This window comes from Equus asinus, chromosome 2 (genome assembly GCF_041296235.1).
Source record: "Equus asinus isolate D_3611 breed Donkey chromosome 2, EquAss-T2T_v2, whole genome shotgun sequence".
Classification (NCBI taxonomy): domain Eukaryota; kingdom Metazoa; phylum Chordata; class Mammalia; order Perissodactyla; family Equidae; genus Equus; species Equus asinus.
The window spans coordinates 9,250,447-9,267,343 of record NC_091791.1 but is presented as its reverse complement, the minus strand read 5'-3'; the positions used below and the strand labels follow the sequence as shown (position 1 = coordinate 9,267,343).

Sequence of the window (16,897 nt, the reverse complement as noted above, 5' to 3'; positions counted from 1 at the left end):
TATGCATATATCACCCTTCATTTATCCATTCATCAGTTGATGGGCATTTGAGTTGTTTCCACTTTTTGGCTACTACGAATAATGCTGCTATGAACATTCTCATACAAGTTTTGTGTTAACATATGTTTTCACTTTTCTCGGGTCTCTACCTAGGACTGGAATTGCTGGATCATATGGTAATGCCATATTTAACATTTTGAGAAATTGCCAGACTGTCTTCTAACGTGGCTGCACTTTTCTCTAAAAATAGCACATTTTCATTTCTAGATATTTTTGATGCTAAAGGTTCCGAGCATTTTAAAGATTTTAACGTTGAATCTCCACAACAACCCTAAGAGGCAAGGACGACTATACCCATTTTAGAGATGGGAAAATGAATCTCGGGGAGATGAGGCAACCTGTTCAAGTCGCTCAGATGGTAAGAGGCAGTGTTGGGACAAACTTAAGCCCAGCCGCCCCTAATGCTCCTTTCCTTCCCTCTCGATCCCGCCGGCCTCCCAGGAAGAGCAGTGACCAGGACGGGACGGCCCTTTCCTTCCTCCGCGGGCCTGGGGGTGCCTTGGAAACCTTCTCCATGGGGTTCAGAGGTCTCCCTCTTCTTCTTGCCCCAAAGAATCCCCCAGACCCTGTATCAGACCCTGTACAGTGTGTTCTATATGAATCGGCAGAAGGCGTGGAACCAGATCCTGACGTCCTGGCATCTCTGGACTTCCCAGAGCTGGAAGGGGACAATACCCAAAGGACCTTGGGCTTTGCTATGTCCCCTGGCCCATCTGGGGAGCCAGACAGCAAGAGGCCCTGCCTGGGGAAAATGAGGAGTGAGGCAGAGTCAGACAGGAAGCCACGATTTTCAGTGAACATTCATGGACAGACAACACCGTGCAGTGAGTGTTCTCCGTGCTGGGGTATCTCCTCTGTAGCTCTGGGGTTGTCTGTCTCCTCGGTTCTGCTCCAACTTCCCTCAGCGCTCAGCTAAGGCTGATTATAAGAACAAATTAAGGAGTAGATCAAGATGGGAGCTTCCATCATGGTGATCGACTTAAAAAAAAATCAAAGTAGATGATATGGCTACACGTATGTAGGCATGCCCTAAGCCTCAATTTCCTCATCTGACAAGTGGGAATAATAGCAGTCTTCACCTGTAAGTGCAGCTGTGAGGATTAAAAGAGATGTTGCATAGAGCTGGGAACATAGTAGCTGAAGAAATATAATCAGCTACTTCCCTGTCTCTGAGTGCTTGCCGCCTGCCAGGTGCCAGCCAAAATGCTCGTGACGTGGATCCTCACGGCAGACCGGCGAGGTAGACGATGTTGTCCTACCCATTCTACAGACGAGGAGACTGAGAGCCACAGAGGTTACGTAACTTACCCAAGGGGGTCCAGGGAGTAACTGGCAGGGCTGGGACTACAACCCAGATCTCCTGAATCCCAGGATGAGGCTCTTAAATCCTTTGCTCCAAAACCACCCAGAGGTGAGGAAGGTGGAGCGAACCGCTGACTCTCGTGATGGACTCACGTTTCAGCTCGTGTGCACGGCTCAGCCTTGCTCCAAAGAGAGGCTGGGAGGAGGCTCCAGAAAGTGGCCGTCCTGTGGATGTGATAAATGGATGAGGCATGGCTAGAGTCCATTAACCGAGGCCCTAATGAGTGTGAGTGGAGCCCCTGTCCCTATCTGTCACGTTTGCTCTCATGATAGATGAGATAACTGGAAATGTCAGTTATCTAACTAGCTGACCTCCTGCCGCTGGGAAAGCTCACCGGGCTGGCGAAGGACACGGAAGCTGCACCTGATGAGCATCGCCAACTGGAAATCAAATGGTGCCAGGGAGTCAGGACATCGCCCCACTGTGAGGTTGTCTCAACGGGACGGGCAGCTATGACGGCAAGAAAGCATCTACAGTCAGGCCCAGTGAACTTCTTCAGGGCGTTCTTGTGCATTTCACCAGCTCCTTGCTGACAGTTTCCCCAGACAAGTTGGTCAATAAGGGCTCCCATCTTCTGTCCTCTGATTTCTGAAACGCCCCCATGGCTCCCACGGCTTCCATCACTGCCTGGGGGCTTGATCAACTCCTGAGAAAGTCAGGCCAAGAGGCAGAGCCCCCAGGGCTATTCCAGGACCTAATTACAGTTTTCCAGGGGGAAAATGGAAAGGGCATTGCCCTAAGAGTCCCACCCCCGCCATGCGCTGGAACATGACTTTGGACATTTTGTGTTCCTTCCTGGGCCTCCGTTTTCCTGTCTCTAAACCCAGGGAGATTGGACTAGATCAGACATGGAAATATGAGACAACCATGCTGTCACCTTTCCCCTACCCATAGCAGGCAGAGCTAATCTGTTGCAGTATTCTTTCCCACTGAGCCAGGACTCTGCTTCAGAATCCTTCTTACCCAGAGCTCCAAGCAATTCCTATCAATCAGAGGCGGCCTGCAAGAGGACACCTGGTTGCCATCCTTGGACTCATTGATCTCCAGGTGCCCCTCAGCTCTCAAGACCTGTCATTGTCCTCGGTGCACACCAGAAGCACTGAAACACTCTATCCCACCTCTCTGATTTCTTTTTTCTAATTTTCCCTGGACTTCTTGTGCCTTGGCTGGGAACTCCGGGCTGTGTTCATGTGGCAGAGGATAGACGGACAGGCAGGAGGAAGAGCTGTCATAGCCTCAGCGGTCAGGTCAGCTGCAGAATCAGGCTTCTGGGAACCAGTCTGGGCAGCTTCTGGCCACTCCTGCTGTGAGTGGCTCTGTGGGTGGCAGCTACCCCAACCACTGTGACTGTCCCCGTGAGTACGGGGATGCCAACACAGAACAGCCTGGAAATTTGAGCTTCTCTGGGCGAGGGTGGTGATCCTGGGGCTAATTCTGAGCCTGCAAACCTGGGGTCCTTTTCTGGCCCAGCCACCCAAAATAGCCTTTTAATGTAACATCTTTTCTACTATGCGATTTACACACTAATGACAGGTTGTAGTGGTAAAGTTGTTCCCAGTGTCTTTTTGTTGTGCAAGGACTGAATAAATCCTGGAGTTTCCTAATGAAATCACAGAAAAGAAGCTGTGGTGGCTGAAGAATCGTGACTTGGGCAGCTCCTTAAACGCCCTGCATCACAAAACCCAGGTAGCATTGAAAAGGGCACGGCTGCTGTGGCCCCCGGCCTCGGGTAGGAGAATAAAGAAAAGAGAGGACACCAGGAGACAGGTTCTCTGTTGATTTTACCTTCTAGAAAAACACCCAGATAGAAAGCAAAATGTTCTACAAATCTTTTGGACAAGTCTGTACTCAGTTAAGTATCTGACTTTACTTATAAAAGTGAAGACTGTTGAGAAGGTAAAAAGACAATAAATGAATTCATGTTACAGATTTTTAATTTCTCAAGTCACATTTTCTCATCTTATAAACAAAGCAGCACATGGCACAGGCTAGTTCAGTTCCACGTGGCTTTATTGAGCACGCTGGGTGAGTAGGGCGCCCGAGCTCGCCCTGTGGGGGCGAATCCTAAGGGGGACATTGTTTTTGCCCTTGGGGAGATTCTGCAGCAACAGCAGAGAGAAAGAACCGGAAGCAAGACCCCTTCCAGTGGAAAGGGATGGAGAACTGTGCCTCTGAGAGGCCCTGAGGGCTCTGTGGGTCTGTTCAAACGTGTCCATCGTGAGAGGAAGGAAGGCTTCCTGTAGGAGGTGGCATTCAAGACAGGCCTTGAGAAGGAAGCAGGAAAGTTTTCAGCTGTGGGGAGAAATAGCATATGCAGAGGTCCAAGCCAAGCCCCTGGCAAGATGCAGGAGGGGTACTCCCGGCTGAAAAGCAGGGGAAAAGCCAAGTAGGAGAGAAGCTCTGGGAACTGGGTCAAAGAAGGCAGTCTGTGCTTGAAGTCTCCATGAGGAGTCGCTGTAGGATGGAGCCAATGGGGCGCCCCCTGAAGGGGCCAAGTAGAGACGCAGCTCCAGCAGAACAGAGCTTTAGGAATCTGGAATGTCAGTTCTCCACCAGGATCAGTGGACGCCCAGCCAGACTGGCCTTTAGAGTTCATCATGCCCACGGGCTTTACTTTGCAGGAGTGGTGGGGGGACCAGAGAGGCTGCCTGTCCTGAGACCACACACCCAGGGCAGTGCCTGGCCTAGAATCCACAGCTCCAGCCTGCAAGCCCGACACCTGTTCATGAGCTGTCTGGTCACAGGCCTTGCAGAGGGTGGAGAACCGCACGAACACGGCAGCTTGTGTCCCTGGGCCTGACGAGGTCCCGAGCTGGAGGCTGGCACTGAGACTGAATCATCTCGGCACCAGGGGTGGGAACCGGGCTTCCCAGTCGGCTTCCCGGCTTCCTGGCCCGACCGGGAATCGACAGTCTGCTGTTGCACTTGGAGCAGTTAATCCTCCTGAACCGCATAGCCGGTTCATCACTTCAAGTGCTTTCTATCACCACCTACCATATCTAATGCTGCGAGGGTAAGACTTCCCCACCGAGGGCTTGATAGAGAGCTGCATGGTCCAATATGGCTACCGAAAATTAAATTTAAATTAAAGAAAATTATATAATACTAGAAATTTTGTTCCTAAGTTGCACGAGTCACATTCCAAGTGCTCAATGGCCACATGTGGCTAGTGGCTACTCTGCTAGATTGCACAGGGTAGAGCATTTCCATCATTGCAGAGTGGTCTGCTGGACAACACTGGTTTATAGCAGGGGTCAGCTAACCATGCCCCAGCCTGGGGCCCAAAGCCAGCTGCCATGTGTTTTCGTGCATAAAGTTTTACTGGAACACAGTCATGCCCACTCATGCATGTATTGTGTATGTCTGCTCTTGTGCTACAATAGCAAAGTTGAGTACTTGTGACAGGTTTTTTTGTTTTTTTTTTTTGAGGAAGATTAGCCCTGAGCTAACATCTGCTGCTAATCTTCCTCTTTTTGCTGAGGAAGACTGGCCCTGAGCTAACATCCGTGCCCATCTTCCTCTACTTTATACGTGGGATGCCTGCCACAGCATGGCTTGCCATGCGGTGCGTAGGTCTGCACCCAGGATCTAAACCGGTGAACCCCAGACCACCGAAGTGGAATGTGTGCACTTAACTGCTGCACCACTGAGCTGGCCCCTGTGATGGGTTTTATAGCCTGCAAAGCCTAAAATATTGACTGATCCTTTATAAAGCAAAGTTTGCCAATCCTAGTATAGACTGTCAAAAAGTCGTATGAGGCTCTTTTCTGGAAAGATGCTCACTGGCATCCCCAGGAGTTATTAGCGGGTCCAAAGCATCAGGAGGATTTCACCCAAGCACAAGCCTCTCCTGGGAAGGAGCCGGGGAACATGCAGCTGTCAGCACCAGCACCCAGCTTGACGGGGGTGCAGGATGCCCCGCCCCAAGCAGGCACCTCCTCTAGGGTGACTACCCGCCAACAGAGGCGTCTGGGTGGCTGCGAGTCTACCCAGGAAAACCACACACTAGAAGGATCTTACCATTTGCTTTCTTTATTTTTCTCATTCTCCCCAAGTCAGTGAGGCAGCAACATTAAGAAAAAGTGAGACAAATAATCTCGCATGGTAATTCAATAACCCCTTCCGAATCAGTGCTCCACAGATAATTCCAAGAGCTTTCCATCAAATTTAGCTTAATCTGGAAGGTCTGGCATCCCACCCACCAAAAATAACTCCCAGGGGGATGTCAGGCCAATTTAGGACTCATTTCCATGACAGGAGGACTGTCTGGAGCAGAGAGAGGGTTGCAGGTCAGCCTCCACGCTCTTCTCAAGTCCTGGCAGGTCCAAGAGGAGCACCAGCTAGACATCTGGTCCCTTGGGAAGGCTGGCGCCTCCTGCTCTGCCCCCCAGGGAGACCCCAGAGCTACTGGACCAGCAGGGACTTTGGGGGCTCTCTGTGGCCCCAGCATGGATGCAGTGAGCCCCAAGGCATGCTGCTGCCCAACAACCACTTTTGCACGATTGCAGCCTTTCTCCCCTTTTAGGATCCTTTCTTGAAAGGGAAACCAGAGGGATTCCAGGGGCCGACTGATGCTCGCTTGCTAACGTCTCTGTTGTGAACAGAGTACGGCAATTGTCTGCAGCAGCTTGGAATGTCCCAGGGCCAGAGAGGGTGGTTTCCCTTAAAATGCCCATGAGCATCTCAAATGGTGACACTTGTGACAGCCGGGCCCTGGGAATGCTGCAATTTTAGCCGTGCAAATTGCAAATGCAAGGGACCTCTTGCTGTCACGAAAATGGGCGAAGCACCGGTTTCCCTTCCTGCACAGCCAGGAGGCCCTGGACAGGCAACTCCCTGTTTCTCAGACTCTCAGCTTCACTCCTACCAGCCTTTCTCTGCTGCCCTGTCCGAGTTATCTGGATAAACGGGAACAAAGAAAAGAAAATATCCTAAGCCCTCGGGCCCTTCCCTTGGAACCAGCCTTGCAATACAGACCGTCTCCTAGGCCTTCTCGAATTACAGAGAAAACAACAGTGAGCGAGTCCTCTACGGAGCTACGACCAGCGTGGTTTAATTTGCAGGGGTCCGGATGTGTCTCGAGCGTTGGGGGGCAGGGGTCACCCGCGCTGTCGTCTCTTCCGGCCCCGCAGCTTCAGTCGCCTGGCTGGCAGGCTGACCGGCTGCTTCCCGAACTTCTCCATGATCTCTCTGATCCTGGCCAGGTTGGTTTTGCTGAGCGTGAAGTCGCAGCGTGTGGCCCCCATGTCGTAGCCGACCATGCAGTTCTTGGTGGCCGAGGTGAAACCTTCCGCCTTGGCTGTGACCGCATACTCTCCGGGGTTCAGGAGGCGCCAGTAATCCCCATCGCTGGCTGTGAAAAGCAAGCAGAGGGATTCAGAGCGGCTCTTTTCTAACACAGATGCCACCCGCCCAGTTATTCCAAGACCAACCTCCAGGCCAGAGAGAGACCCCGAGGCAGGCAGGGAGGAATTCGAGCCCCCGCAGATGCAAATTCTTAATGTGTTTTGGAAGCCAAGATGCTTTCCTCTTTGGAAGCCGCCTTAAGGGGTTTAACAGGAAGGGGGTTGGGGTGTAGGTTCCCCGCAGCGCTAATACACACGAACAGAGGTGGAGAAACAATCACCAACCCTCCTTCCTCCGTGACAATACACGCCATTCATTATGAACTTGAACTTTCAAACGATACGCCCTTGGCACAGAATGCCATCTTGAAAAGCCATCTGTGCCTGGCTTCCTGGCTTCCCTTGGCACAGCTATAAATACAGAACAGTAATTTTTAAAAGAGGTGGGGCTCCTCACTTCTGAGAAGAGAAGGAAAGAACTCCACAGGATGAGGGCTGGTGACCAGGGAGGAGGCCCTGGGATCGGCACCTGATTCCATGGCCTTCGTTCCATGGCCCAGGGGCCAAGAGAACCTTGGAGCTGCAGGGGCAGTGACACATGGGTGCTGCAAGACTGAGCCCCCGCCTCCCCAGTTTCACCCTTGGTCTGCCCCCAAAAACCACCTAAGGGGACCCGTGTCCACGCTTAGCTCTAGCCTAGCTCCCTGCTGCATACAGCGGGGTTCTAGGCTGAGGCCACCCCTCCCCAGGGGCCTTCAAGCGCCTGAGAACCCTTAGACCCCTGACATTAAAGTGGCCAAAAGACAGAAAGGGAGACACCAGCGACTCCCACTGAGAATATGGCACCTGGAAGGACGAGGCAGCCACTGATCCACTGAACAAACAACTCCCGGGTGTCCATCCTACAACATTCCCTTTTCTCCATGAGTCCTCGGATGCCCAGGGAGGTGCAATGGCCTACACAAGGTCACACAGCAGGGAATTCGCTGGTCGTCCAGTGCCCGGTTTGGTTTTCTCTCTTATGACAATCTGAACGTCCTGCCTGGCCTAACGCTTCGGCGCCAGGTAAAGAAGAGGAGAGGCTGGATTTGATGGCGTGCTGGGGAGGCCCGAGTGAGGGGGGGCTGTCTGAAAGAGCCCCGATGTCTTCCAAGGGGCGGGCGAAAACTCCGCGTGCGTGTGTGTGTGAATACAGACCTCCCACATACACATCTGTCACACTTCGAAGCATCACGTTTAAGCCCACACTAGTCTTCATTCATCCGAGCCACCCCAGGTGACGCTGTGTGCACGTGACAGCATGAGACGTTATGAAAAACGACACATGTAGGCAGCTGTTTGCCACACGAACAAACAGTCCGCTAACTGGGAAACAGGGATCAATACGAGAGCTCCCGGGACACCACAGCGGGGCGGCCCCTGCTGTTTCTTGGTGCTAAGCCCTGTGTCTCCCTTCGTGAAAACATTTCATGGCTTTTCAGAAGGCGAGAGTCTTCGTCTTGCCATCAGCTGGCCTCAGCCTCACAGGGCAGCCTCCCCTTGAGACATCTCCGCTCCCATGGCTCCCCGGGCAAACCTGCATGAGCCACCCGCTTCAGCATCCTGCCTGCCCTCCTGCGGGACCGTGCGACCTCCTTTTCCCGTCATTATCCCTCGTAGGCTCCTTAAGAGTCTGAGTCGTGCTCTTCAGTGCTTCGCAGCACGTTCCACGCACGCCCTCAATCAATGCTGAGTCGGATGAGCGGGATGGAGAGGAATGTGTGAACGTGACATCAAATGCCTTATCAACATTTTACACCAAGTCTCAGCTACCGCAGGTCCCTGCACCCTGCAAACCCCAGAGTGGACTAGCCAAGGCGCCTGCCAAAGGCCGTTCTTCTCAGTGGAGCGTGCCCCCAGCACACTTGGAGGTCAGTTAGAAACAGCCCGGGAAGGGACAGGTCTCCCGGAGGGAGGTGCCCAGTGAGCTGAGAGGGGGTGGAAGGAATCCGTGATGAACAAATGCCTATCAGCACTACTGATTCAAACTTACGCTGATGAGAAGGCTTTGTGATTCTCCTCCTAGCAAAAGCCAGAAGGCTCCCCAACCCCCTCCCCAGTCTATCCTCCACACCTTGGCTGGCATCCTTCTTATCATGTCTTGGCACCTGGGCCTTAAACCTGTCCTTAGGACATGGTCACCTGGGCAATGAAACCCAAAGTCCCTGGGTGGCCCACACCCTTGAAACCCCAGCTCCTGCCCCTGCCATCCACATCCCACTCCCACATCCCGGTGTCCCATCTCACAGTGGTTCCCTGAACGGGCCACACGCCTCTCACACCTCAGGCAGGGCCTTTGCGTATGCTGTTCCTACTGCTGTTCCCCAACTCCTGGGCTGGATCAACTCCCTTTCATGCTTTGAAAACTCAGGCCTTAAGATTCTATTTAAATGCGTAAAGTTTTTTTTTCCTTAATAATGAAACCGACTCTCCATAATTTAAAAGCAGTCTGTTCTGTTCCTATGGCTCTGTTGGATAAGTCTTCAAAGAAAATCCAGATACAACATACTCATTTGAGACAAGCAGTTGGAGACAGTGTCCTGTCAGCCTGAGGATTCACCCCTTTCAGATAAGGGCTAAATGCTCAAAGCAAAACCCCAACTCAGGTCCTGCTGACCCCTCCCACGTCATCACATGCCCCTCCTCCCTTGCCCACCACTCTGCAGCCACACAAGGATTTTTTGTTCCTTAACTCTTGACTCTGAACCTTGCTAATGACTGTTCCCTCTGACTGGAATGCTGTTCCCTGCTCTTCTAAAGGCCAGCTTGTGCTCATCCCTTCAGGGAGGGAACCTTCCTCGGCTCTCTCACCTGTTTCTATATATTACCTGATTTCTTTCTTTCTTGGCTCTGATCATAGTCTGCAATTAAGTTTTTTACTTTCCTTTATAAGTGCTTGTAGGTCTCCTCTACTGGAATGTATGTATGCTCTTCGGGGTCAGAGGCCATACTTGTCTCGTTCACCACACTATCTCTAGTCTGGTACATAGTAGGTGCTCAATAAGCTATGTTAAAAGAATGAATGACACTGTCAGGAATTTGTTTAGGGTCACAGAACCAGCATGGAGGGTGTCGGCTCTGTAATCTGGAAGATTCCATTTCTGTAACACGGAAAGGCCTGACTCTCTCATCTGCCTGGCAGGGCCTGCTCTTCCCTGGAAATTCTCTGCTGGGCTTTCCTCACACTTATCACCAAGGCTCCTGTTCCACCTGCTTCTGCCCCTGACCACCGGGAAAGTCTAGAACCATCCACTTCATGAGACTTGGATGGCGTGTTGGGTGGTCCCCCTGATCAGGTCTGTGTTCAGAGGTCAGCTTCCGTGGAGCTGCAGCGGGAGGTCGACACACAGCCGGCATCGCCTGGCGCCTGCAGACCGAAGGGACAATCCAGCCCCTAACAAATGGCCATTCGTCAGTAGGTCAAGCTAGTGTCCACCAGACTAAGGACACTCATGTGGCGTCCTGAGCCAGGTGTTGGCCGACGTATTTACCTGCATTTAGAAAGCATCATTACTAGTCTCCCTCGCTGTGGAATTCCATTTAATACCCTTGTTTATTTTATGCAAAATCCCTCCTGAAATAAACCTGGTCAGATCACATAAGCCTCAGACAGAAATCAAGGCAAATTCAGAGCCGATGGCGACACTGAAAGACGGCACAACAAATACCACAAGGAGCCAGGCGGAAAGCATGGCACTCATCCTCATGCGAGCGTGCTTGGAAATTATCTGTAGGGGAAACAGAGGGAGATGCGACTCCCATTAGTTCATCAAAACTGTCTCCTTGATTACAGGCGCTTGAAATTCAGAGCTCAGTAGGCAAAGTACCCCCTGCTGGCTTGTGGGGCCCCGGAGCCTTTTAATCTCCCACTCTGCTTAAAACCCTCACGTTTTCTCACACTGCATACTAGGCACCAATAGTTCAAGGAACATTCCAGGCTCTTTCATGAATCAATCTTTTAAAGGAGCTCATTAGCCATGTTTAAAATACAAGTCCTGTGCAGAGCCAGATCAACAGCATCCTTCGTTCAGAATCATCACCAGCACTTTGCATGTATCTGGCCCATTTACTGGTACACAATCTCCATTTGTTGAATTAATGAATGAATAAATGGATGAATGAATGAATCAGTGGATGCCTATGAGGGGCTACTATGTACCAAATGCCATGCTACACAGTGTGAAACCCTGTGGTCAGTGGCTATAAGATCCTCAAGGACAAGTGGTAGTGATGTTTAGAAAATATTGTTGAGCAAACAAATAGGACAATTACCTGGAAAGAGCACAGTTCACAGCATTACACAGCAGTCTACTATTTTGTGGCATTTCAGATACATTTCACTCATTTAAACAATAATTGGCCTTCTGTACCAGGCACGTGGGCAGGTAGCCTGGCAGTGAACACAGGGGCCAGGTCTGAACCCCAGCCTCACCCTGTCCTAATGTCCCAGAGCCTCCCCCTCCTCATGGGTCAAATGGGACCATTTGTTGGGAGGATAGAGTCTATGAACACATGTGAACAGTCTGGGGGGACAAGGCCCCTTCCCCGACTCAGGAGGAACAGCACGGGGACAAGTAAGGGGCACTGGACTTAAGAGTCTCAAGCCTTTGGCTCAAATCCCAGCTCAGTCACTCACTGCGCTCTCTTGGAAACACCATGTCACGTCCACTCATTCATTCAAACTCATTCGTTCATTCAACTATTTATTGAGCACCTACTGAGCGCCAGACAGTGTGCCTGTAACACACTGATGAACAAAACAGTCAAAGGTCCTGCCCTACTAGCGAGGGGGACAGAAACAAACAATATGCACAATAAATGTAGTGTGCTAGAAGGGAGGAACACTTTGGAGAAAGGAGGAAGTGGGGACCGAGAGTGGGATCAGCAGGTGGCAGCGGCAGGTGGACAGCGTTAAATGGGGTGGTCAGGGCGGGCCTCATTGAGACCGTGACATCTCAGCGAAGACCTGAAGGGGACGAGGAAGGAACACAGGGACCGCCGAGGGAAGAAGGTTCAGGTGGCAGGAGCAGCTGGAGCGAGGGCCCCAGCGTGCAGCCTCAGTCCTTCAGGAGGAGCCGGTGGGTGGGGGCAGAGGATGGGGCAGCAGGAAGCATGGGGAGCAATTATCCTGTTTGCCCAGGACTGAGGGCACTCCTGGGACTTGGGATTTTCAGTTTTAAATGGGGACAGTCCCGGGCAAACTGGGAGAGTCAGTCCCCCTAGGAGGCTGTAGGAGAGGAGGTTTGGGAGGGAACCGGTGGCGCAATCCTATAAGGCTGGGTAGGCACCTTAAGACTTTGGGGCGCCCCTGCAGAGTTCAGGAGAGGAGTGACTTAGCCCAGCTTCCCTGGTACCAAGCTCAGCCTGGCTGTGAGGCAGCGAGGGCAGAAGTGGGAGGAGCCTGTCTGGAGGGTATCATGGTGACCCGGCAGGAGGTGGCAGGCCAGACCAGGGTGGCAGCTGAGGAGGTGAGCAGGGGCTGGATTCTACACCTGCCTCCTGACAGACTGGGCGTGGGGCGCGGGAGGGAAGAACCAAGGCTGAGCCTCCGTTTCCTCCTCTGCACCTCGTGAATCATTCTGGCCGTCGCACGTGTCACAGGTCATAACACACAGGGAGCACAGGAAGAGGACGGACTTGAGCCAGCTTGCCTGGGACCATCTCTATTTTAAGTCTGAATGTCACACATCCTGGGAACCCCCTCAGTCCTGGGCAAATCAGGACATTCGGCTGGCTCAGCACAGTCTAGGCCAACAGGCACGGGTCAGGCTATGTCAAACGCTTGCGGAGTCAGCGTGCTATCTGGTTTCTCCCAGTTGTTCCAGTGTGTCTGAGGGCTGACAAGGTCTTTCTTACAGCAATCACGATTTCCTGTCTCTTGCTCATGAGTCTACTCTCTGCTCCTCGATAGGACCTGTAGTAGGTTGAATGGGGACCCTCTAAAAGATAGGTCCACATCCAACTACCCAGATCGTATGAATGTGACCTTATTTAGCAAAAAGATCTTTGCAGATGTAATCAAGGATCTCAAGAGGAGATCATCCTGCATTAGCCAGGGAGGCCCTAAATCTACTGACAAGTGTCCTTATGAGAGACAGAAGAGGAGGAGGCCAAGAGAAGTCAGAGGCAGACACTGGAGTGATGGGGTCAAGGAAGCTCAGGAATGCCTGAAGCCACCAGAAGCTGGACGAGCCAAGGCAGGCTCTCCCCGGGGCTCCGGAGAGAGTGTGGCCCTGCTGATACCTTGATTTCAGACTTCAGGCTCCGAATCTGTGAGAGAAGAAATTTCTAGATTTTTAAGCCATCTAATTTGTGGTCATTTGTCACAGCACCCATGCCCAGCTCCCTGCAGCTGACGCCATAGTAAAGAGCATCTGCCCACACAAGGACACAGCGCTCCTCGGTCTCCCTCGGTGTACAAACCCCCGGGTGGGTTTAAATATGGCCATGGACACCCCATCTCTGCCAGAACTCTTGCAGACACTCTGATTTAGCATTCAGCCAGTCCTCTTTCTTCCACAGTCATCTGTCACTGCGTCCTGCTGCAAATATCATCGATCAAGGTCAGGGTCACTGTATCTTCATTTCCCACTGAACACACCAAGTGCCATCTGAGTGGTGACAGTCCTGGGGAAGCCTGGACTTGTCCTATCACTTTCCAATCCGCAAAGAGCAGACACGGTCTTCGTGCAGATCCGCGGAGTGTCTGCAGGCATCTTCCAGCCAGCAGGGCAGTGCTGCCCAGAGCAGGAACAGCACAGGCCGGGAGTCAGGTGCCTGAACCCCAGGCCACTCGCCTCTGAAACCTCCAGGGCGTCACTGACCCTCTCTGAGCTTCTGTTCTTCACCTGAAAAAGGGAAAGAAGGGCCTGCCTCCCTCAAAGGGTTAAAGCGAGAAAAGAAATGAGAGAGAACATCTATGAAATTTTTGCAAACAGATCATGTGGGAAAAGGGCACAGAGAGAAGCGGGCAAGCACAGGTTGAAAACCCCACTGCGCAGGGTCTCCATGAAGTTAGAGGACGCAGCCGACACTTCTGCTCTGAGGACAAAGTCTCCACACTCAACTCAAGACTTCAACCCCAGTGAAACCCTTCCAGAAGCCGACATCTCCTGAAAGGCAGTTTACACACATTCAATTACCTGTTCGGATGTCGTGGTTAACGCCTTCCACGGAGATCACGGCGTTTGGGATTCCTTTTCCATGTAAATCCCTCACCAGACCTTTGATGCCACGATGAACCTGGTCCGCAACAGAACGAGACACCGGGTGAGCCCGCCGACTGGCCCGACCCGACCCGCCGCCGCCCAGCGCCCGCCTCGGATGGCTCAGAGCCATGTGCAGCTCAGACGCCCACAGGCTCTGCCTGGGTTTGGTGTGCAAACTTTCGTATTCCTTTTGGGTCTATGCTCCAGAAAGTCTTCCACTGGAGTTAAAATATCCCAAAGGCTTAAAAAATGTTAGGATCTGAGAAGGTTAATAGAAAACACATCCACTAAAAATAGAATTTAATTTTTTATAGACATATTTATTTTTGACTCTCCTGGGCTATATAAACTTAACGACTTAAGAGGCAGAGACAAAAGACAGAGTCCAAGACGTCCCTGTAAGCTACAACTCTGTCTATAGGGCCCTTCCACTGATCAGCTGAGTCATGACACACATCAGCTCAGAACCTTGTGCCTCAGTTTCCCCATTTGTAGAATGATGTGACAATCCAAGGTGACATACTATTGTTTCCAATGACATTCTTTATACATATTACTACGCCTGGGCATTTTATCCACAGGAGGCTCTTTGGTTCAACTGGGATCATCACTTTAGAAGGATTAGCTTGCTATATAGTCAAGGTCTTCTATCTTTTCATATATGAAATGAAAAAGAGCCTTCCTCACAAAATTACGGGGTGGGGAGAGAAAGTGTGCTCACAGTTTCCCAAGAGGGAAGAACAAATGGGGACCCTTCTGTACTGGGGAAGTACACACTGTGAGCTGCAGTGAGCGTCCCAGGACCCTCCCCAGAGCCGACTGGGTTGATGGTCCCAGTGCCGACCTCTGCCACCTGTGTGGAGGGGCAGGTACCGGAAGCGGGCAGTGCAAGCCACCGGCTGAATGCTCCTGCTGCCTTATCCGTGACAACCCACGGAAAGGGCAACTTGCACGCACAGCCTCAGGATCTGATTCTAATGGAGGGAATCACGAGAGTCATATGACTGAGGTTTGACATCCAGTTTTGTTTATTCCTCTGGTTTCTAGTTAGTCTGTTCCTTAGCGGGCCTTGGATGTTATTCAGGTGGTTTTAGCACCAGACTAGAACCAGTTTACTCAAGCCTACAAGGCGGCTGTGTCTGTGAGAGCGGGAAAGGGAAGGTGTGCGGGGTTCTAGTGTATACAGCAGGCTTCTGCACGAATTCCAAGCAGGACCCGGCGGGCGCTTGTTGGAGTTGCTCCCAGGTAACACCCCGCCACCTGCAGCGATGACTCTTCAGCCTGAGGGCTTTATGGGCCGAACTGTGTCCCCCACAAATTCATGTGTTGAAGTCCTCACCCCCAGTACCTTAGGATGTAACTGTACTTGGAGAGAGTATCTTTCAAGAGGTGATGGAGTTAAAATGAGGCTCTTAGGGTGGGCCCTGATCCGGCTGACTGGGGTCCTTATAAGAAGAGGAGATTAGGACACAGAGCCACCAGGAATGTGTGCACACAGAGGGGAGGACACAGTAGGACATAGTGAGATGGCAGCCGTCTGGAAGCCAGGGAGAGAGGCCTCAGCATGAAACCAACCTGCTGACACTGAATCTTGGACTTCTAGCCTCCAGAACCGTAACTTCTATTATTTAAGCCCCAAGTCTGTGTATTTTGCTATGCAGCCCTAGTAGAGTATACAAGGGGCCTGGGCACACTGGCTCGGACATATGTCGCCCCCTCCCTACAGAGAGGCATCTGAGAACCCCTTGAACTAGTCTCACCCACCTTGGACCAGTGGGAGCTGTAATATCCACTCAGAGCTCCCTTTCTTGGGTCTAATCAAGTGTTCACGGACAGTGGTTCCTCCCAGCACTGCAGTGGCCGGCCCAGGACAACAGCCAGGTCTGAAGCACCAATTTGGTCTCACCTTTTCAGCCATCAAAAGGGCCTCATTCTTCAGCTAGCCCCCATCACAGCCGTGTGCCCACGCCATACCTGCTCCATGAACACGATTAAGGATTCCCGATTATTCTCCCATTCCTCAGGCAGCTGGCTCTCGTGCGGATATTTATCACAGCCCACGTAGATGGACAGCTCGAAGCAGTTTGTGTGAAGGTAGCTGAAATCATTGAGACCTGCCAAGCCAACCGGACAACACTGTCACTAAACGATGCTCAAGGTGGCACTGGGGAGACAGCAAGAACGGTCAAGGATGTGATTCAGAAGACTTCATCTGAACAAGGACGTGTCAGGTATCTACTGTAGACAAAAATTGCTTAGAGCAAATGTTGGGGGAGGAGATGAGAGGTTGAGAGAGGATGCAGCCAGCCTAGTTTATGGGAAAGACGGGCATATATAAGAACATCGTTCACAAAAGGAGGCCTGAAAAAAGTGATTTTTAGGTAAAATTCTGTTTATTTTATTAAATTCAGTTTAGCACACTGTTTTTAGAATAAAGGTATCAATAGGGAACAGTATTTTAAGCATTTAAATTTATAGTTACGGTGTTCTCAGCTACAGCTCTATAGCACTTTTCTATTCTAATTCAGAAAGAGAGCTAGCCACACCACCATTGCCGAGTGCCTTACAGAAGCCAGGACCTGTCCTCAGCCTCCGCATCGGCTGAGCGCAAACCCAGCAGACAGGAGGGCAGCACTGCACAATTTGACAAATAAGAAAACGGAGGCAGAGAACAGTTAAGAAAGCTACCCAGAGTCATGCGTCTGGAAAGAGCCAGAGTCAGGGTTTGAAGCCAGGTGTGGGTGATGCCACGACCTTGCTCTTATCTCCACGCAGAGCGCGGCGCTGGGGCTTCAGGGCCAACGCACTCACCCGCTAAGCCTGAAAGCAGACAACCTCAGCATCCCGACACGAGGACGACAGACGGAAGGCAGCCAGGCTGG

At 51.7% G+C, this 16,897-nt stretch overlaps 1 protein-coding gene across 3 annotated transcripts in view; it reads right to left on the bottom strand.

Annotated features, from left to right (window-relative positions):
* Positions 1 to 3,341: 3,341 nt before the first annotated feature.
* CPXM2 (carboxypeptidase X, M14 family member 2) overlaps positions 3,342 to 16,897 on the bottom strand; it is a 133,616-nt gene continuing 120,060 nt past the window's right edge. For all 3 annotated transcript variants that reach the window (XM_070481438.1, XM_014867238.3, XM_014867239.3), the window contains 3 exons: positions 15,990 to 16,129; positions 13,950 to 14,049; positions 3,342 to 6,776 (listed from right to left, as the gene is read on the bottom strand). In XM_070481438.1, the coding sequence (XP_070337539.1) occupies positions 6,523 to 6,776; positions 13,950 to 14,049; positions 15,990 to 16,129 (494 nt within the window). In that variant the 3' untranslated portion in view covers positions 3,342 to 6,522. The remainder of the gene's footprint in view (positions 6,777 to 13,949; positions 14,050 to 15,989; positions 16,130 to 16,897) is intronic.